The sequence below is a fragment of the Desmodus rotundus genome, chromosome 8 (genome assembly GCF_022682495.2).
Source record: "Desmodus rotundus isolate HL8 chromosome 8, HLdesRot8A.1, whole genome shotgun sequence".
In the NCBI taxonomy this organism is placed as follows: domain Eukaryota; kingdom Metazoa; phylum Chordata; class Mammalia; order Chiroptera; family Phyllostomidae; genus Desmodus; species Desmodus rotundus.
The window spans coordinates 114,695,623-114,713,630 of record NC_071394.1 but is presented as its reverse complement, the minus strand read 5'-3'; the positions used below and the strand labels follow the sequence as shown (position 1 = coordinate 114,713,630).

At 43.5% G+C, this 18,008-nt stretch overlaps 1 protein-coding gene across 13 annotated transcripts in view; it reads left to right on the top strand.

Moving 5' to 3' along the window:
• The window catches only part of THRB (thyroid hormone receptor beta), a 330,035-nt gene that overhangs the window by 234,041 nt on the left and 77,986 nt on the right, over positions 1-18,008 (top strand). For 10 of the 13 annotated variants that reach the window (XM_024565711.4, XM_053930447.2, XM_053930439.2 and 7 more), the window contains one exon: positions 1,219-1,282. The exons of the other annotated variants lie outside the window; for them this stretch is intronic. In XM_024565711.4, coding sequence (XP_024421479.1) covers positions 1,261-1,282 — 22 coding nt within the window. In that variant the 5' untranslated portion in view covers positions 1,219-1,260. The remainder of the gene's footprint in view (positions 1-1,218; positions 1,283-18,008) is intronic. 13 annotated transcript variants of the gene reach the window in all.

The following is an 18,008-nucleotide window of genomic DNA, read 5'->3' as shown; positions in this document are numbered from 1 at the left end:
AAAGAGACTACAGTCTAGTGAAAGGTGGCCATGTAAACATGGGATGACCACAAGTACAACAAGAACTATGACCCAGGTATGAACTCAGGGCTGCAGTATGAAATGTGGAGAAGGAATGAGCAGCCATACGTAAATCCAAATTGTAAACATCATGTATATACCTCCTCTTCCACATACTTCCTCTTCTCCAACCCGTTATGTAAGTATTTCCTCCTAATCCCATGGCTCCATGTGCAGAGTACATTATGGTTTTCCCAGCACTCTCACTCAAATTGTCTTTAAACCTCAGAAATGTCAGCCTTGTGAAGTAAGTAGAGCGAGTATTATTTTCCCCCTTTTGCAGACGAACAGCTTCCAGAGCTTTGAAATGACTTGTGATCCCACAGCTAGTATGTGATAGCAGAGAACCTCAAGCCCGTGCCTCGGGGCTTCGGTACTACTCCTCTGCTGCCACTATCTACCACTGCAGGCAGAAGCCCCTTCTAGAAAAAGAAATCTAATTCTGATCTGTCCCCAGCTATATCCTGGAGGACTGTGACCCGCGTTCATCAGCTATCTGGTTCATCCACCTGTGCATGTTCTTCAACATGTTTCCCTCCATCGAGAGGGACACCTCTGGTCACTGATGCCCACTGTGCCTCCACCCCCAATCTGAGGCCCAGTCTTCCGTCTGCTCTCAGATCTCAGCAATGTAGTGGGGAGGGGAAGGAGTTTGGCGCTAATGGGACAGAAAGTCACAAGTGGGACAATGAGAATGCAGATTTCCGTTGTCTAGAGCAGTGTGTCTAAGACTAAAGCACACAGCAGTCACCTGTGCATCCTTTCCAAAGGCAGGGCTGATGGAGTAGGTGTGAGATGGGACCCAAGTTTTCTAACACGCTCCCAGGCAAGGCAAGGACCCAGATTGAAGATGCAAATACAGACATCACAGTGACTCCGGGGAAAAACGCCAAGTCAGTGTGCTGGTAGCTTTCTTTAAAACTTGCAAACAGACATGTGATCTTGAATAAAACATTATTTTAAAAAACCTGTTTCTAGAAGGAACCCTGAGATCTCGTAGACTTACACCCATCCCATAGCCCCTATGCTTCAACTTCCACAGTTCGGACTCAAGAATCTCAAATTGCTGATTAATGCACGTGGTATTGTTTGGGAAAAAACATGGTGGGAAATGCAGGTTATAACCTGTGGTGTTTTTTCTTGTCTTTTTCTCTGTAGGAGATGTCAGTGACAGAAAGGGTCCAGAATGATTGTTAACCTATGACTCCCAACAGTATGACAGGTATCTGTACTTTTTACATTTTCTTTGTGTGTCTCCATTTTGGTTCCACTAAAAGAGAAACGTAAGGTGTCTAGAAGGCCAACCTGAGAGTCTTCGCAACAATGATTTCCAAACCAACAGGTGTCATTCATGGTAAACGCATCCTGGGCATACATCCCTCCACATGAGCTTTCGGATTCAGAAACTGGTGATGTGTCATCACCGCCGACATGAGGGGGGAGGACACGATAATTCACTGTCAAAGGCTAGGTGTTAGCCGTTGCAGGACCCCCCTTACACACTAAACCCATTCACTCTTTGCCTTCGCTCAGACCAACATAATGGCTCCACAAGCTGTGGGCCGGCGTCCAGGCATCTTTCCCAAAGTGGGCTGGTTAGTCCATTCAGCAGTTTTGTCAGAATGGAGTACGATTCGATCACATAAGGTAAAGTGAGCTAGAAACTCTTAGCAAGGGCCCAAGGAGCAACAGAAAGACTCCCGAGGAGCGCAGGGTTGCAGGAGCGTGACCTCTTTGTGCAGCGCGCGGAGCAGGAGGCATGAACAGAAAGGCCCGGGCCGGGCCGATGCACCCCTGCCTGAGCCAGACTGAGTGTACAGACAAACTCTCCTCTCTGCAAAGGAGCCCTTCCTCTGCTCTAGGCCATCACTGACGACTAGCAGAGGTGAAGCCCAGTGTGGTTGCAGATTTTGAACTTTTGAAAGAAATCCAGGTCTTACAGAAAACACCCCCAATTATAAATGTCAGCCATAAATGTATAAACATATCAAAACCCCACGGGCCAGTCAAGACGTCTGCTGACTAGAATCAAGCCGTGGACTGTCCGTTGACGGCCTCTGCTCTCCACCTCCCAGCCCAGCACCAAGCCCATGACGGTCCTTTTAATCGCCACGCAGGAGGGCAGGTACCCATAGACTTGGCATGGCATGGCACACCCTCACTTCAGAGAATCCATTTATGTCATCTCCCTACCGAGTGGCAAACAAATGTCCAGAGCAATTCCTTCCACAACTCATTCCCCTGTAGAACTGAAAAACCGGAGCAACTGAAAGTTGCCTCTCTGCCTTCTAGAAGTTTACAAGCCTTCTGTAATGGCCACACTGTTACATCTCCCCGCATCACTGCCCCGCCTCTCTACCCATTTACGCTTGAGTTCCTGGCGCAGCAAAACGATCCAGCGCCTGGGTGAGCCAGATCGTGCTGCACGCCCTCAGGGAGGGAGGGTCTCAGAATCATCCTCTCATCTTAATTCTCACTAACAGCCACCAAAATGGACCCACCCCCGTTTCCATTCCACCGCCAACCTGGCCAATATTCTCCCCCACTTCAATTTCACACTTTTCTATGTCATAAACCTGCTCAGTCCATGGAAAATTCCTACAGAGCAAGCTTAGCTAAGCCTCCATGTTAACGCTGCTCTGAGCAGGCCTCTCAACCAGGATGGGCGGCAAGGCTTTGCAGCCCCAGGTGTGTGTGAGCACACGGATGCCAGACAGCAGTGCTGAAAACCAAGGGAAAGTGGCCCCTCTGACAAGGGACAGTGTGAGCTACACAACAGTAGCTCATGATAAATTGCCTCCCTGATTAAGCCTTCAAAGTTACAGCCTCAAAAAACGTACCCTCCTGAGACGTATGAACATGGTAAAACTTGGCATAAAAGTGGGCGATCCAATGGATTTTTCTTGCTCTGAGGTTGGTTCTAGATATAGTGCTGAACATCCACCCCAGATTCTTATAGAGCAGGGGCTAAGTAATAAATACCTCTGGCTTCACATGCTACTCGACTCGGCTGTTGTAGCATGAAAAGCCACGGACTATGTATAAATAAGCAAATGGGCTTGGCTGTGTGTTTCAGTAAAACTTTATTTACAATACGGTAGCAAGCCAGCTTTGGCCCAAGAACTATTGTTTGTGGACCCTATTCTAGAGTCTGTGATAGTCCAGACCATCTTGCTATTGAGCAGAACCCCCAGACCAAGTCAACTGATGTCCAGGACTGGGCTAGACTCTGGGCCCACTGCAGAACAATCCTGGACCAGGCCAGCTTTCAGCAAATTGAGTGAAAGCCTGATGCTTTCCTTGCAGGCTGGGCTGGAACCTCAGCAGCCTCCCAGGGCAGTAGGCAGCTCTTGCTTCCCAGCATTTGCTTCATAGAGTAGAAACTAACAGTAGTTTTATTTTCAAAAGGAATCTATGCCATACACGTATGTGCTCAGTATATGTTAACGGACTCAGCTGAGAAAATCATCACTTTAGATTCTTTGTGGATGAAGTAAAAGTGCCCTTTCTCCTTCTCCCTTTTGCTCTGGTCTTGGACTACATGTTTATTTTAAGAAACCTAAAGAGAGACCATAATAAAGTTGTAAGACATCAGAACTAAGTGCTTGCTTTAGGAGCATAATTTAAAGGGTAAATATGCATAGTTTCTCCTTTGAAACACATAACAGGTAATATTATTATTATGCAATATAGAAAATCAATTAACCTTTATGAAAAGGAAACCATTGTTTTAAATGAACAGGGAAAAAGAACACAATCTATTTTCCTGAGACCAAGCAAACCATCATTTTCACATAAAGAGCCACCTCAGACACAATGCTTATTAAAGTTATATGCTTTATATTAACTCAAGTGGAAAATTGTTTATTTCCTAGGGTTATTTAACTTCAGCTACGATGGAGTTGGATTGTGCCAAAATTGTCTCATTGATTTACTTCACCTAATTTGAAATTAGGACTGTATGAAATAACTCACTGAAAAATACTGATTTATAAAGAAGAATGTAAGAAAGCACCTTAATATATTTTATTCATCCAGAATTAAATGCTGCTTCCTAGATGATCTGAGGGGAATTCTACTAACATTTATGGCATTATAATGAGCTCGACTTTGCATAAAGCCACGATTCACAGCACAAAGGAGTTTGCGCTAAGCTATGAATACCTAAAACGTTAAATAGTGAAGTTAGAGGCCTTTCTGGCCTTGGCTGAAAAGGAAACTGAGAACTCAGACCCTCTGAATGTGCCTGAAAGGCCACACACAAGGATCTGCTGTGTTGGCACTGAGCCGGGCTTCGCGAACTTACTTTATGATAGAAAGTGAGTCCTGTTGCAGAGTTGTCTTTTGCTTTTACTTTCTCAAGGCATCACTGGTGAGTGCCTCCCAGGTGCAGGGGAGGGGTGTCTGCGAGGGTGAGACGGGTGCTTTCTCAGTTGTTGCCCAAGCGTGTTCACGGTCATCCTCGGTGTCTGCTCGCTTGTTTGCTTGTTCGGGTGGGGTTTTTGTTTAACAACGTGAAGAATGACATAGGCTTTTTTTAACTTAACAGTTCCCATAATTCTTGAGGTTAAATATTTTTCATGTAACTAAGCAAGTTACCTAAGCTGTCTAGATCTTGAATTCTTATCAACTAAGTGAGAAAAGTGAGACTAATTAATCTCTAGTTTCTCTTTCGCTTTTAAGACTAGATTATCTATACTTAGCATTTGAAGATGTATAAATCACATTTCCATAAAGTAAGACATGAGCACACCCATGGCTGGGTGTGGAGAAAAGGGGGCCTGGAGCAATGCAGTGTTGCTTTGAGACTATTCTACTGGGCAAAATTTTCAGTCAAACAAAACATTTAATTTGGGAAAACTCAGTACTTTATTGTAAAGCCCATGTCATTTTTCAAAGGTGGCTCCACAAGTGTTCCTTGGGCGCTTCAACTGCTCCTTAACGACCATGTCGTTCCTTCAGAAAGAGAATCACAAGCCCTGTCCGGGGAGCTCAGGTTGTCGTCACAATGCTACAGGATTGTGGGTTCCATCCCTGAGCAGGGCACATACAGGGATCAACCAATGAATGCACTAATTAAGTGGAACAAGCAACTGATGTTTCTCTTTCTCTCTGTCTGTCTTCCTTTTTCTCTCTCTCTTTCTCTCCCCACCCCAATTCCTTTCTCTCTCTAATATCAAGAAGGAAGGGAGGAAGGAAGAACAGAAGGAAGGAAGGAAGGAAGGAAGGAAGGAAGGAAGGAAGGAAGGAAGGACGGACAGAAGGAAGGAAGGGGAAGGGGCAGGGATCACTGTTGTGCTTATATACTACAGCCTAAGTAGAATGTCTTTTCATGGGATCAGAAAGTTGTTGACAGCAAAATAATGGCACACCCAAGTATAACTAATGTCAAGAGTGTACATTTTGTTAACATTTCTCATTGTCACTAAATACTAAAATAGGATGGCCACTTAGTCATCCATCATACAGTGATACAGTCCCTAATTGCCAGGCCTTCATGTTATACAAGTAATCTTGTAATGAACTGCATTGTACACAATGTTGCTCCTCTGATTATTTCCTCAGGACCAAATTCTACTAAGTAGAAGGAAATGCTAGGGCAGAGGGACTGAACATCCTTAAAACCTTTTCTTTTGCAAAATTGCACCCAGAGAATTGGACCAATTGAGAGACCCCCATCAGCAGTGTCCATTTCATCACATACTCTCCAACTTTGGATTTGGGGGGATAGTTGGGTGTTTTTTTTTTTTTTATCCTCAACTGAGGACGTTTTGCCCATGGCTTTTTAGAGAGAGAGGAAGAGAGAGAGGGAGAGAGAGAAACATCATTTCTAATGAATATGTGATGTTATTTTGCTTGCAGTGAGCCAAAAGTTATTTTTCTATGCCACCACCCCCTGCCACACCCCCAAATGGAAAGTCCCAGGCTCATGTTTTATCCATCTTGGCTTTTGTCTCCAGTCTTGGCCATGAGAACACGCTCTTGCTGTAAAATTTGGCTGTGCTGTAGAAGGGATACGAGTGTGGAAGTCCAGCTCCCAACGCGGTGGAGTGCAGATGCATTCCTGCCCCGATGCTGACAGTGAGCCGAGAGTCACTTTCTCCAGCCCTCACATTTTACACATCCGTAGCCAAAGGCCAGTGTGCTGAAGTCAGTTGCCCAAGGTCACCACAGTGAACGGCTGAGTGTTCGGACCATCAGCTCCCCCTGCAGCTGCCACCAAAAAGAAATTTTTAAAAACCACTGGCTTCCCACCATTCGATTTCATTCTGCTCATATAGCATCAAACTGTGGGCCCCCATTTTCTGCCAAGACCCTCTTGGTATTCTCACCACCACCACCTCCCTTGAATCCTTTGGTTTCAAGCATTTGACTTGCCAAACTGCATTTACTAAGTAATGAAATTCATTGCCTATGTTTTGTAGTCAAAGGCATATATAATCTGATATTTTTGATGAGCAGGATGAAATGACCAAGGTTCCCACACTACACAGATATATAGAAAAATTGTTATATATTTTTTTAAAAATCAGGACGCATAAGATTTTTCATGAAAGTGGCATAGGCTGCTTCATATCATTGTATAATTTCCCTTGGGCCTTCTCAAACTTTATGAATTGCTTGTAGTTTTTCTCAGTACTATTTTTATGGACCTCAAGTTAAGGACTATTTGCATGAGAAAATACTGAATATTCTGTGCTCTAATTTTCTCAACTCTAAGTAGGATTTATACTTCTATAATATTTAGCTAACTAGAACTGTAAATGAAGCCATCAGAATTCCAATTACTGCTGGCACTACCTTTAATCAAAAAAGTCTTTCAGTATTATTATAAAATCATTCTTCAAAGATCATATCTATGTAAATGAATATAAGAGAGTCTATCATAGTAATGCATAATGAAAATATTCATGAGAATTTCAATCATTTGATACTGCACACCAAATTAGATCAAGAAATCATTGGCATAAATCAGAACATTAGTAAATTCTTTGAGCTTTTTCAACAGAAAAGTATAATTAAATTTAACATGAGAGCATCTAAGATAATAAATTCTAGGCATATACACACAACTAAGAAACAGTCCTTAACCTTTGAGGAGCTCACAGTCAAGAGATATCATGGTTTCTTAACATCTAAGGAGACTCACAGAGGTCTGGAATTAGGGGAAACCTTAGAGACCATCTGATCCAACACCCTGAAATTGCATGTGGAAAAACCAAGCCCATAAACTTAGACTAATGAACGTGCTTGTGGCGAAGCAGCAACGCACCGCATGGGAATTTTTTCTTTTTATTGAATTTGTGGGGGTGACTTTGGTTAATGAAATTATATAGGCGTCAGGTGTACAAGTCTATAATACATCACCTGAACACACAGGTATTTTGGCTGCTCTCAGTGATTCTTCGCACCTCTCACTTTTTAAGCTGCCATTGACTTTGATTGCATTTGCAAAGGATTTAATGATATAAAAGATAAGGACACTATTTTGCATCATGAAGGGCCTATTAGCAAAATAATGCTCTCTTCTGCAACAAAGTGAACCCCAAAACATCAGTGACTTCATACAAAAGAACTTTACATCTGACTCTTGTTGAGTCTGGTGTTACATATTCCAGTTGGTGGGTGACATTCCCTGTGACCATCTGGGGACCCATGCCCCTTCCTCCTTACACCCTCATCCACCTCTAGGACTTCGGAAGTTTGTTTACTCAACAGGAGAAGGGAGAAAAGCAAATAAAAAGCTATATGAAGTTGTTTTATGGGCCAAGCCTGGAAGTGGTGCCGAATGCTTTTATTCATACCACTGGCTAGAACTCAGTCGCATGGCCACGTCTCACTGTGAGGGAGGCTGGGACCTGCAGTCCAGCTGTGTGCCCAGGAAGTAGGGAAGGTACAGGTGTTGATGACCAATCTGTGGCTATATAAATGTAGGATAATATTATGGAAGTAAGTGAGGTCAGGAAGGTCTCGGTCTTTATATTGGAGTCATCTTTTTGTTTAAAAAAAATATGTCCGTTACAGTCCTCTGAACCTTCTTTGGGTAGCATCAGCATCTCTAGACACAGCTAGGATTACTGATTTTGCCTACTTACCTAGTTGCTTCTGGAGTTGATGTGGTAGTGTTAAACAAACATAGACTTTGGAGTCGTGTGTCCTTGGATTCAAATCCCCACGTATCAATCTTGTGAATTTGAGCACGTTACTTAAGCTCTCGGAATCTGCATTTCTGTGTTGTAAAATGGGGACAGAAAGCACCTTAGTGCTGTGGTGAGACCCTAATTAAATCAGTCAGTAAATATTTGTTGAGAGCCTCCTGTGTGACAAGTCCTGTGGCACAATCTAGGGAAACAGTGGAGATTTAAAAAAAAAAAAAAAAAGAAGAAGAAGAAGAAGAAAGAAAAGGCACAGAGTCCAAATGAATAAATATGTCACAGTCACTGTCAGCAGCAGGCACTCAATAAACGTGAGTGTTCTTCCTTCCTTCCCCTACCACCTTCCAGTGCACGATCTGCAGATTTGATATGATTTCTTTTGGGAGGGGGGACGCCCTGTGCACCTAAGCTATGAAGATAGGTTTATCCCTAGAAATTCCAAATAGAATAATTTAGTGAATAATGACACATCTGAGAGGTTGAGGGGTCAAGTGGAACATGTCTCCAGTGTTCCCATTGCTTTGGAGCGAATTGACAGGGTGAGAATTCTATGAAGCATGTTTAATGTGCAAGGGCTTAAAACATAATAATTTGAGCTACAAACAAATACTGCTTCAGTTCCCACAAAAGTAAATGGAGAAACACCAAAGCCGAGAGCCCTCTTCCAGGCTGGTGGCCTTTACATTGCAAATCAGAGGAAGGTCTTCAGCAGTGGGACATGGGTCCCTGAGGACCAGAGGGCAATACAGCTGCAGTGGCCTCTCCGGCTTGCTGATAGGTCAGGAAGAGCACGCAGGCCCCCCAGGTGAAGCAAGATGACAGTATCCACATTCCCCACCCCACCCTGAACTGCTGAGGATTTAATCTTCAGGCTTCTTGAGAGACCCCACCCAGGGAACCCTCACCTCTCCCTGGCCCTCCTTTGACTCCTTGTCTCTTGGCTCTTGTTTTATTGCTTCCTGTGATTTCCAAATAGGACAGAGGAGCTTTATATTTGTTTTGTTTGAAATCCTGCCTATTTTTTTTAATACTCCTGTTTCATCCTTTCTGTGAAGATCTGTTTTATTTCTCTTTACTTGCTTTTTATCTTTTTCTTTTAAGTGCAGAATAGGATGGTGGGGAGGGCAGGACAATGATGAGGACACTATGTCTCTCAAGCAGGAAAGTATGTACCATCCTCACTCCAGTTTTCTCTGCACCAACCATTTCCAGTGCCCCCAAACCATATCTCCACATTGCTGAGCCCTTGAAATGTGACAGAAGGGCCAAGGGCACAGGGCTGTGATTAGATCCACTTGGGGTCCAGGTGGCTCTACCTCTTCAGCTGTGACCTTGGGTAGTTGCTTTTCCTTTCTTAATATTGAGGTTTTTTCATCTGCACAATGGAACTGATCTTTATTTAGTTCAATATTAGTGTAAGGGTCAAAAAAAATAATGGAATGTGCTTAGCACCATGGCTGAAATGTTGCAAGTCTCAAGCAATAAATGATAGATGTGGTCATCAACCACCCCCATCTTCTCAGTATCTCCAGGCCAAATGCACCTCCCCTGCCAGGAAAGCTTAAGGAGACAAAAGCAGCAGGCCTGTTATCTTTTTTCAAATACAGAGGATGGATTGGATACATTCTATAACCAAATGCCATCCAGCTTTCCTGAATAACCCATTTCATAATTGAAGAAATAGTCATAAGTGTGACTCAGAAATGGGTCTCCAGTGCCACATTACAGGTCTAATTCTTGAGAACTGCTCATTCACTTTGCATATCCCTTTGGGATGTTTGTGAAAATCTATTACTAAAGCTTCTAGAAGCCTTTTGCTGCTGGCACGCCTCCACAATACATCTAACTATACCATTCCTGCCTTTACAGACAAGGCTTGCTACAGGAAAACTCAGGATATATTGGCCAGGCCTGTGATTGGCTTCATCCCTGTTTTCAGTCAGGGGCAGTTGCAGCCATAGTACATTTCCTGTCCTTTCAAACTACGCAGTTCAGAGTATGTGTAATTGGGATTTGCTTAAGATTCCAAGTTTCCAAGATTAAGAATATGCTATGCTTTCTGACCCTGTCAGGCCCCAACCCATCACAAGAACTTTCCATGTGCCACAAATTGGCTGAAGAAAGGCCTTTCATCTGCACATGCACTGACCAAGAGTTAAGAGGACAAGAATTAAATTGGCCAGAGTATGGGGCTCCTGGACCGGGCTCAGTTGGGCCCCATCTAATGATAATTTCCTGATTAGTCTTCTCCATTCGCTCTCCCTCTCCTTCTCTCTCTCTCTCCATCTAAGGGTCTGGTCTACCTGGCACCCTTATAGATTTCACCCCTGTCCTCCACTCCCTTTGTTCACATCATACCATATTGCCAGAATTGCCCGTGAACCATAGAATACCATCGTTTGCCACTCCCCAGGGCTGGTTTAGAAAGTCTGCCAATTATCTTGGCGTAAGGAATCATCTGAATGCTTCAGCCCAATATTATTTGATCCTAAGTAATCAGCAGCTGTCCTAATCTTGATGACAGGTTATAGGTATGGAAGGCAGGGGCTGCTAGTTCTGGAAACAAGGAGCTTGCTATATGAGGGCTACCTGACCTCACTGCTTCACGCTGAACTGTCTCAGCCCTCCCTGTGTCGAGGTAGAGGCTGCCGATGGAACTTTGTATTAGGAGTCAACACATCTTCAGGGTTCAAGGCTTGGCTTTGCTTATAACTGTCCATGTGGCCTTGATCAAATAAGGCCACCCTCTTGGACCTCAATTTCCTTTTTTATGAATTAGATGCCTGAACTCGTGTGAGCCCCAAGGTTTTTGTAGCCCCAACTATTCTCTGAATTTTACTACTCAGCGCCCATTGAACGAGGGCCCGTTGAGCTAGTTTGCCTCTGAAAACTCAACGTGGACTCTTGCTGCACCTCAAGCTACTATACATGCCCCTCACTGGTGGTCAGAAGAACAAAGGTAAAGTGGGAACAAGGTAAAATGATTCATGAAGTCAACCCAGTGTGGGTTTGCCAAGTTAGGATCCCTTTGGTTTGGTTTCATACACTGGCATGAAGATCAAAACCTTACGTTTCCATATCTTAAAATGAGAAGAAATGCCTCTAAAGCTCATCCCCACTGCTAAGTATTTTGTTCATGCTGTCTCCGGATCACTTACTTTAAATAAAAGCCCACTCAGTATGCCATCCAAATATAGGTCCACAGCGGCACACAAAGAGAAGACAGCCTGGGACTTAGGGTAGCAGGGACATTTCAAACACCTAACAAATGGGTCCTATAATAACAAAACCTACAAGTCAATATTGGTAATAAAGAGAAAGTAAATAAGGTTTGTTTGTGGCACAGGAAGTTCCTTTCCTTGCTGGAAAGCTATTGTGATCAATACCAAGTACAAATGATTGATCGTAATAAAAAATATTAATGATTATACTCCAGTGAAACCACATCACAGATTTGCTTACACATATTATGACTTCAAAAAGTGAGCAATGCTTTGTGAGTTTCACCAGCTTTCCATCTACAAAAAATAACTGTCCACGTTATTATAGCACCCTTGCTAAAATTTCACAGCTTGGAGCCAAGTCTAAATTAGTGAGTCACTGAAACTACAGGTGTTCCTGCTGGTGCTGAATCTATTAGTCATTCCTACCTCAGGGTGTATTAATTCTATCAGACTATTTCCTGGAATCAGTCCCACTGATATGTGGGGAGGAAATGATGGCAGCTATAAACGAGGAACGCCAGTGCCTGGAGGTCAGAGTAAGAGTGCTTTGAATCAGAGGCCCCAAGAAACTCACTCACCTCTCAATTTTGCCTAAGGCAAGGTTTCTCAACTCAGCATTATTGACATTTGGGCGTGGACAATTCTTTGTTGTGGGCGGGGCTGTCCTGTGCCTCATAAGCTGTTTAGCCACATCCCTAGCCTCCACCCACTCGATGCCAGTAGGGCACCCACACACCCAAGTTATAACTGCCAAAAGTGTCTGCAGACGTGGCCAACTGTCCCCAGGAAGGCAAAGAGCCGGGTTGAGGACTGCCAGCCTAGGGACAGCCCTGCAGACATTCGTGATAACCGCAGTCTCTCTGTCTCCTTTGGAATCACTGTGTGGATCCACCCGATAACCCTCTTAAGAGGTAACATGTAGGAATGGAATTTTTCTTCCAGAAGCTCCCTCCTCACTTTGACAGTGTCCTTCCTCCTCCTGCCCTTTTTCTCATCTTTCCAGGCAAATGTAACCCTAGAATTGAGACTGTTGTAAACGAGGAAGTGCCAGGAAGTACACTGCCCATTCTGCTTGGGGTAGCAAGTGACACCGTTCACTTAAGTTGCCACATTGTTCTAAATAAACAGCAAAGAGAACACACAGAGATCATGCGTTTAGGTTGAAGAGCTCTTTGGTACCACCATTTGGTAGCTCAGTTCCCTCTGCAGAAGTTGTCATCTATAATACAGGCCAGACAAACAGAACTAATTGCTGACAGCACAGTAGTTTTTCTTCTTTTGGTTACTGTTTGGTCAGAAAGTATCTCAGGCCAGACTTAAGCATCGACTTTTCCCCCCATAAATCATGTCTTTCACGTCCCCAGGCATCCGTGTTCTCAGACATTGTTGTTTCATGGTCGAAATCAGACAAATCATTTGGACATAATGTCCTTCTTACTTTTCTAAATGAACATGCCCTTTGACTCCATTCTTTCCGAGGAGAGATGGTGCTTCCTGAAACCAAGTTGCCTAAGGAAATAGATGGAACTCTTTCCAAGCAATATTTGTGCTAGGAGATGGCCCATCAAGATTCCATAGGGTTTCCCATGTGCCATCAGGCCAGCTCAGCCCATGTTGAGAAAGATTCCAGGCACAGCAATGCCCCTTCACTAGCTTTGGGACTTGTGGGCAAATTGTTTATTTCTCTGGGCTGCAATTGCCTCGTCTGTACACTATAGCATAGTGGTTATGAGAGCAGCTTCCCATTCACTCTCTGTGACTTTGGGCAATATCTTTAGCTCTCCTAGCCCAAGTTTCCTACCTGGGAAATGGACTAGTAACAACACCTCCTTCACAGCCATTGTTTTAGTGCGTAAATAAAACCCAGATGCACCATGCCTGGCACACAGTAGGCCTTCTACAAAGGTTAGCTCTCACTATCATGAACTCAAAATGAAATTATCCTTTTGTGAATTCCAAATTATTTAGTGGCCTTTTAAACTTTCAGATGGGCAGCTAGAAAACAAATTAATTCTTTCTTAGCTTGGTTGTTTTAATCATTTGCTTATTTTTGCCTGTTTTATAAGTGTTTTGGCCACTTGGAGGCAGAACCTGTATCATCATAAACATTGACTATTTGAAAAATCATCACCAGCAGCCAGTGTGGGGAACAGAATCATTCCATGCACAGCTGTCTCTTGTTTGATAAGTTTACTGGAAGAAAAGACATTTTAATTAGAAAAACAGCCCTTAGTGTTTGAGGTATATAGTGAAAATGTCAGAATTTGAAAGGGTGTTGAGACTGAGCAATAAACCCTTGTTCTATGCTAAAAACCATATGTTTCAATTAAAAGATCATAGAACAAAGAATCAGAAGACCCATCTCAGCTCTTCTTCTATCTGGGTTACTTTGAGTAAGAAAGTGACCTCTCTGTGCTCCAGTTTCTATGTTTCAAACCTTTCACTATGTATTTTAGCCCCCAGAATTTACTTTTTTCCTGGGATGATCAACAGAGTCGTTTGGAGTTGACTTCCCATAGACAGGTAAGGGTGACTTGGTTGGTTAGACTTCCTTGAGTTCAGATCCTGACCTGATCATTTAGTCACTGTGTGACCTTGGACAAGTTGTTCAACCTCTCTCTGCCCCAGTTTCCTCATCTAAAAAAATGAAGCCAGTATTTCTACCTTATGGAGTTATGGCGAAGATTAAATTTTAAGTGTTCAGAATGGGTGCCTGTCACATAGGAAGCATACACTGAATGTCAGCTATCTCTTTTATTATTTTGTCGTCTGTCTCTAGAGAGGGAAACCTTAAAAAGATGAAATTATAATCAGAATTCTTGGTGTTTGAGGTTTTTCCATTTCATGAACCAAATTTACCAACTAACCATTTAGGAAATAAAGACATCAAATGCCCATCCTTTTCACTTCCCTAACCTACAATCCATCAAACCCTCCTTTCCCTCTGATTCCTGAATAGGAAAAATCTCCTCTGTGTAGTAAATATTTTAAATGGGGCAACCTCGCATTTAACAAATTCTATCTACTTTATACGGAGACTGTGTCCCCAGGACAGCGTCTCAAACATCAGTGTGCCCGTGAATCACACAAGGACCTTATGAAAATGCAGATTCTGATTCACCCATTCTAGGGCCAGAATCCCACATTTCTAACAGGCTCCCAGGTGACACAGATGCTGCGGGTCCTCGGCTGCACTTAGAAAGTCACAAGTCATTTGAGGATGGAGGGCGCACAGGGGCACGCCTGACCCTCGTTGGGGCAAGCAGGCTGGAGAGGAGCAGGCCTGTGGGAAATCGTTGCCAGGTGCCCCCCCAACCCCAAGCTCACCAGCTCTATTTTAATTAAAAAGTTTAAGAAAAAACCAAAAGGGTATGAAAAAGATGGTAGAAACCCCACCTGCTTCTCTCGATTCTCCCAAACTGTGAGAACATCATAGAACAGACAGCACCAAATGGTTGACCCTTTGGCAGCACTGAATTATCTTTCCCAGCACTGCAGGTGGGGAACAGTTTAATTCTCCCCACCATTTCTGCCGCTGGGCCAGGACCTCCGAGGGGCCGATGCTAAGTCAGACCCTCCTAGGCAGCATCTCACACCCTACTGGGGTCATGTCATACCCTGAGGGCCCCTTGGTGAAATGTGGTTTTGGTGTATTTAGTAGTATTCTGAGGGCCCGAAAACAATCCCAGAAGCTCCTTCTCTCAAACACTGCTCACCTGTCCAAAAGCTTGCCTGCTCCACGATCAAGGGTCGGGAAGAAGCACATACCATGGCAGCATTTCCGCTCCTGAACAAAAGGGAAGGCCACACTTCTCCAGACTGGAATGTTTCCTCCCCAGATGAATTCTGCATGGATCGTAATCCTAGTTACTTATTTGTACAAAAATATACATGTGGAAGATGGCAGTGAGATTCTAGGAAAGCCCAGAGGAAGGGAATCTGCAGGCCTATATGTTGCTCTACTTCATGACACCAGCATATATTTTTGTCCATTTTGTTAATCCCCAAGTGTAGTTTATGGAAAGAGTAGGTGTGCTTTGCAGCCAAGTAATGAGACTCCCTTTATGGTGTGATGTATAACATTGATCCGATCGCCTAAAAGTTACATTGTGTCTTTCTCTCTGAGAAACTGTAAATCTCAAAGTTTATTCTTTATCCACAAATTATGCCCCAGTTCTAGTTTCCAATGTGAGAAAAGACTCACATGCATTTCCTATTTTGAGAAGGGGTATTTCACTTTTGGGAACATAAAATGGGGCCGCTCTTCTAAGCTACCTTATGTTTTTTTCAAAACTGTGGGTTCAGGCCGGCAACAAGAATAAACATGATGATCTGAACTTTCATACAGGAGAAATCTAATCCTGGCAGTAAACATCTGTTCCCTTTTATGTGCATTTGTGGCTCTTTAATATGAACATTTCTGTGACAGCCATAGCTTTTCTAATATCCTAAATGGAATCTCTGTGGCCTTTACAGTAATTACCTCAAAGGTTGAGTCATCCAACCTGAGGCTTCTCTGATTAAATCGGTATGAATTATGGAAAACCAAGTGACCGTTCCTAGGGGAGGATTCCACTGTGTCCTCTGGAAAGTACTTTCCCAGTCTTTGGGGCCCTGGTCAGTGCTCCAGCCGTCAACTTGTTCGTGTGTGGTCAAATCGCTGTAAGATCTTGCTCGTGAACTTGGTCACTGCCGTGCATGGAAATTCCATGGAGTTTCCACCATGATCTTTTAACTTTGTTTTATGCTAAACTTTAAAATAGATTAATATGCATTTAAAGGTTCTACACACATACTTGTAAAAAAAATTTAATGGTTTTCATTATTATCAGGAGATTATCATTGTAGTGTCTAGTTTCAGAATAACTATTTGCGGTTTCTATAGCTATGATGATTGTTTTTCATTTGGATGGTGGTTGCCTAATGGAGTAGACAGGAAAACTGGAGAAGTGGGAGCAGCCAGATAAGGAAAAGATTTGTTTCTCTCTTAGCAGCTCCCAGATCTCGCTCACTTAATGGACTGAGAAACCCTGCCAATGAAACAAGAGAAACCCTCTGTGATAGCAAATTTAAATTCGTCTGCTCACAGGGACAGAGAAGGCCAGTCTCAGCAAGAGGGGAAAATAGGCAGGTGCCCAGTAAAAGAAAGACAAAACCATATAGCAGTGGAAAGCAGCCTACTTGAACAAAGAGGCTGATTTTGCAAGGCTATGCCTACAAGAAAATATGTCTGAGGACACATTTCATGTAACCAGACAACGGCTGAGCAAGGGCCTCAGCAGATCCTAGTTCATAAAGTCTTGACCATAAAGCAGTGGAGTCGTTCTCCAGGAGCGTACATCCCTGTTAGAATGTTTGAGCACACTGTGTGCCCCTCAGTATTCCATCCATCCATCTGTCCATCCCTGCATCCATCCATCCATCCAGTCATCCATTCATTTATAAATTTTCAAATAAAATAAAAATAAAAGGTTAGTGTCACCTTCTCAAACCCCAGCATCCAGTTTCTTTAGAGACCTCTGCTGCAGATCTTGAAATAGCCACAGACACGCAGCACTTGGAAAGAGGAGGAAGCAAAGGAAGAGAAGTTTTGGGGAAACCGTGTGGGGACCGAGAGAAGATTATGAGCAAGGGCACTTAGCTGAGCAGCAGGAAGGTAGAACAAGGACAAAAAGGGGAAAGATTCTCTCGGCGATTTCCATTTCCCACTGGGCTGAGAGGAAGGGAAGAGAGATGTGGAGAGCTGCCAAGTTTAAGTCAAGTTCACTCAAGGCAGTGAGCATTCATGAATGGACCAGGCCCTGTGCTACATGCTGGGTATGTAGCTCAACAAACAGAGGTCCCAGGTATTAAGGAGCTCACAAACCTAAATAGGCAAATTACTAATACAATATATTGTAACACATTCTAAATAGAGACACAAAAATCATCCGACATTCCTCCACCCTTATTTTCTCATTGGTTCAAATCATAGACACGCTACCTAGTTCTTGGCATTGTTACGTAAGTGCTCGAAGCTGTAGGAACTGAGAAACGGGTAAAAAAGGTGTGGACACCACTGACGTAACACAGGCAGAACCTGGCACATTCTTGCCTCACAGAAGAGATAGGAACAAATATCATAGATATTTAGGAGAGAGATCCAAACAGGGAGAACAATTTGTCCAAAGTCATACAACTAATAAATGGCAAAGCCAGAACTGGAGTCTTGACCAGCAAAGGCCACGATCTTATCCACTGGCATGCTACCCTGCCTCTAGGAAGCAAAGCAGTTTCCATTTGCACTAGCGGTTTGGGGAAGGTCATACTATTCATAGCAGAAAATCTGCATTGAATTGATTTTAGTAGTAATGAGTCCTTCTTATTAGTTACCAGTGACTTTCAAATAAGGAAAGAGGCATAGAGCTGGTGCCGAGGATGTTGTTTTCTCTTTCCAAAGTTACTGGATTATTGGAGGGCAATGAATATTAATTAGGACATTGTGCTAGGCACTGTGAGGTGGCAGCGGCCAGCACTCAGGCAGGGGGACAGTGTGTTTGCCTCACCTGAGCCTCGCTCTAGACCCCAC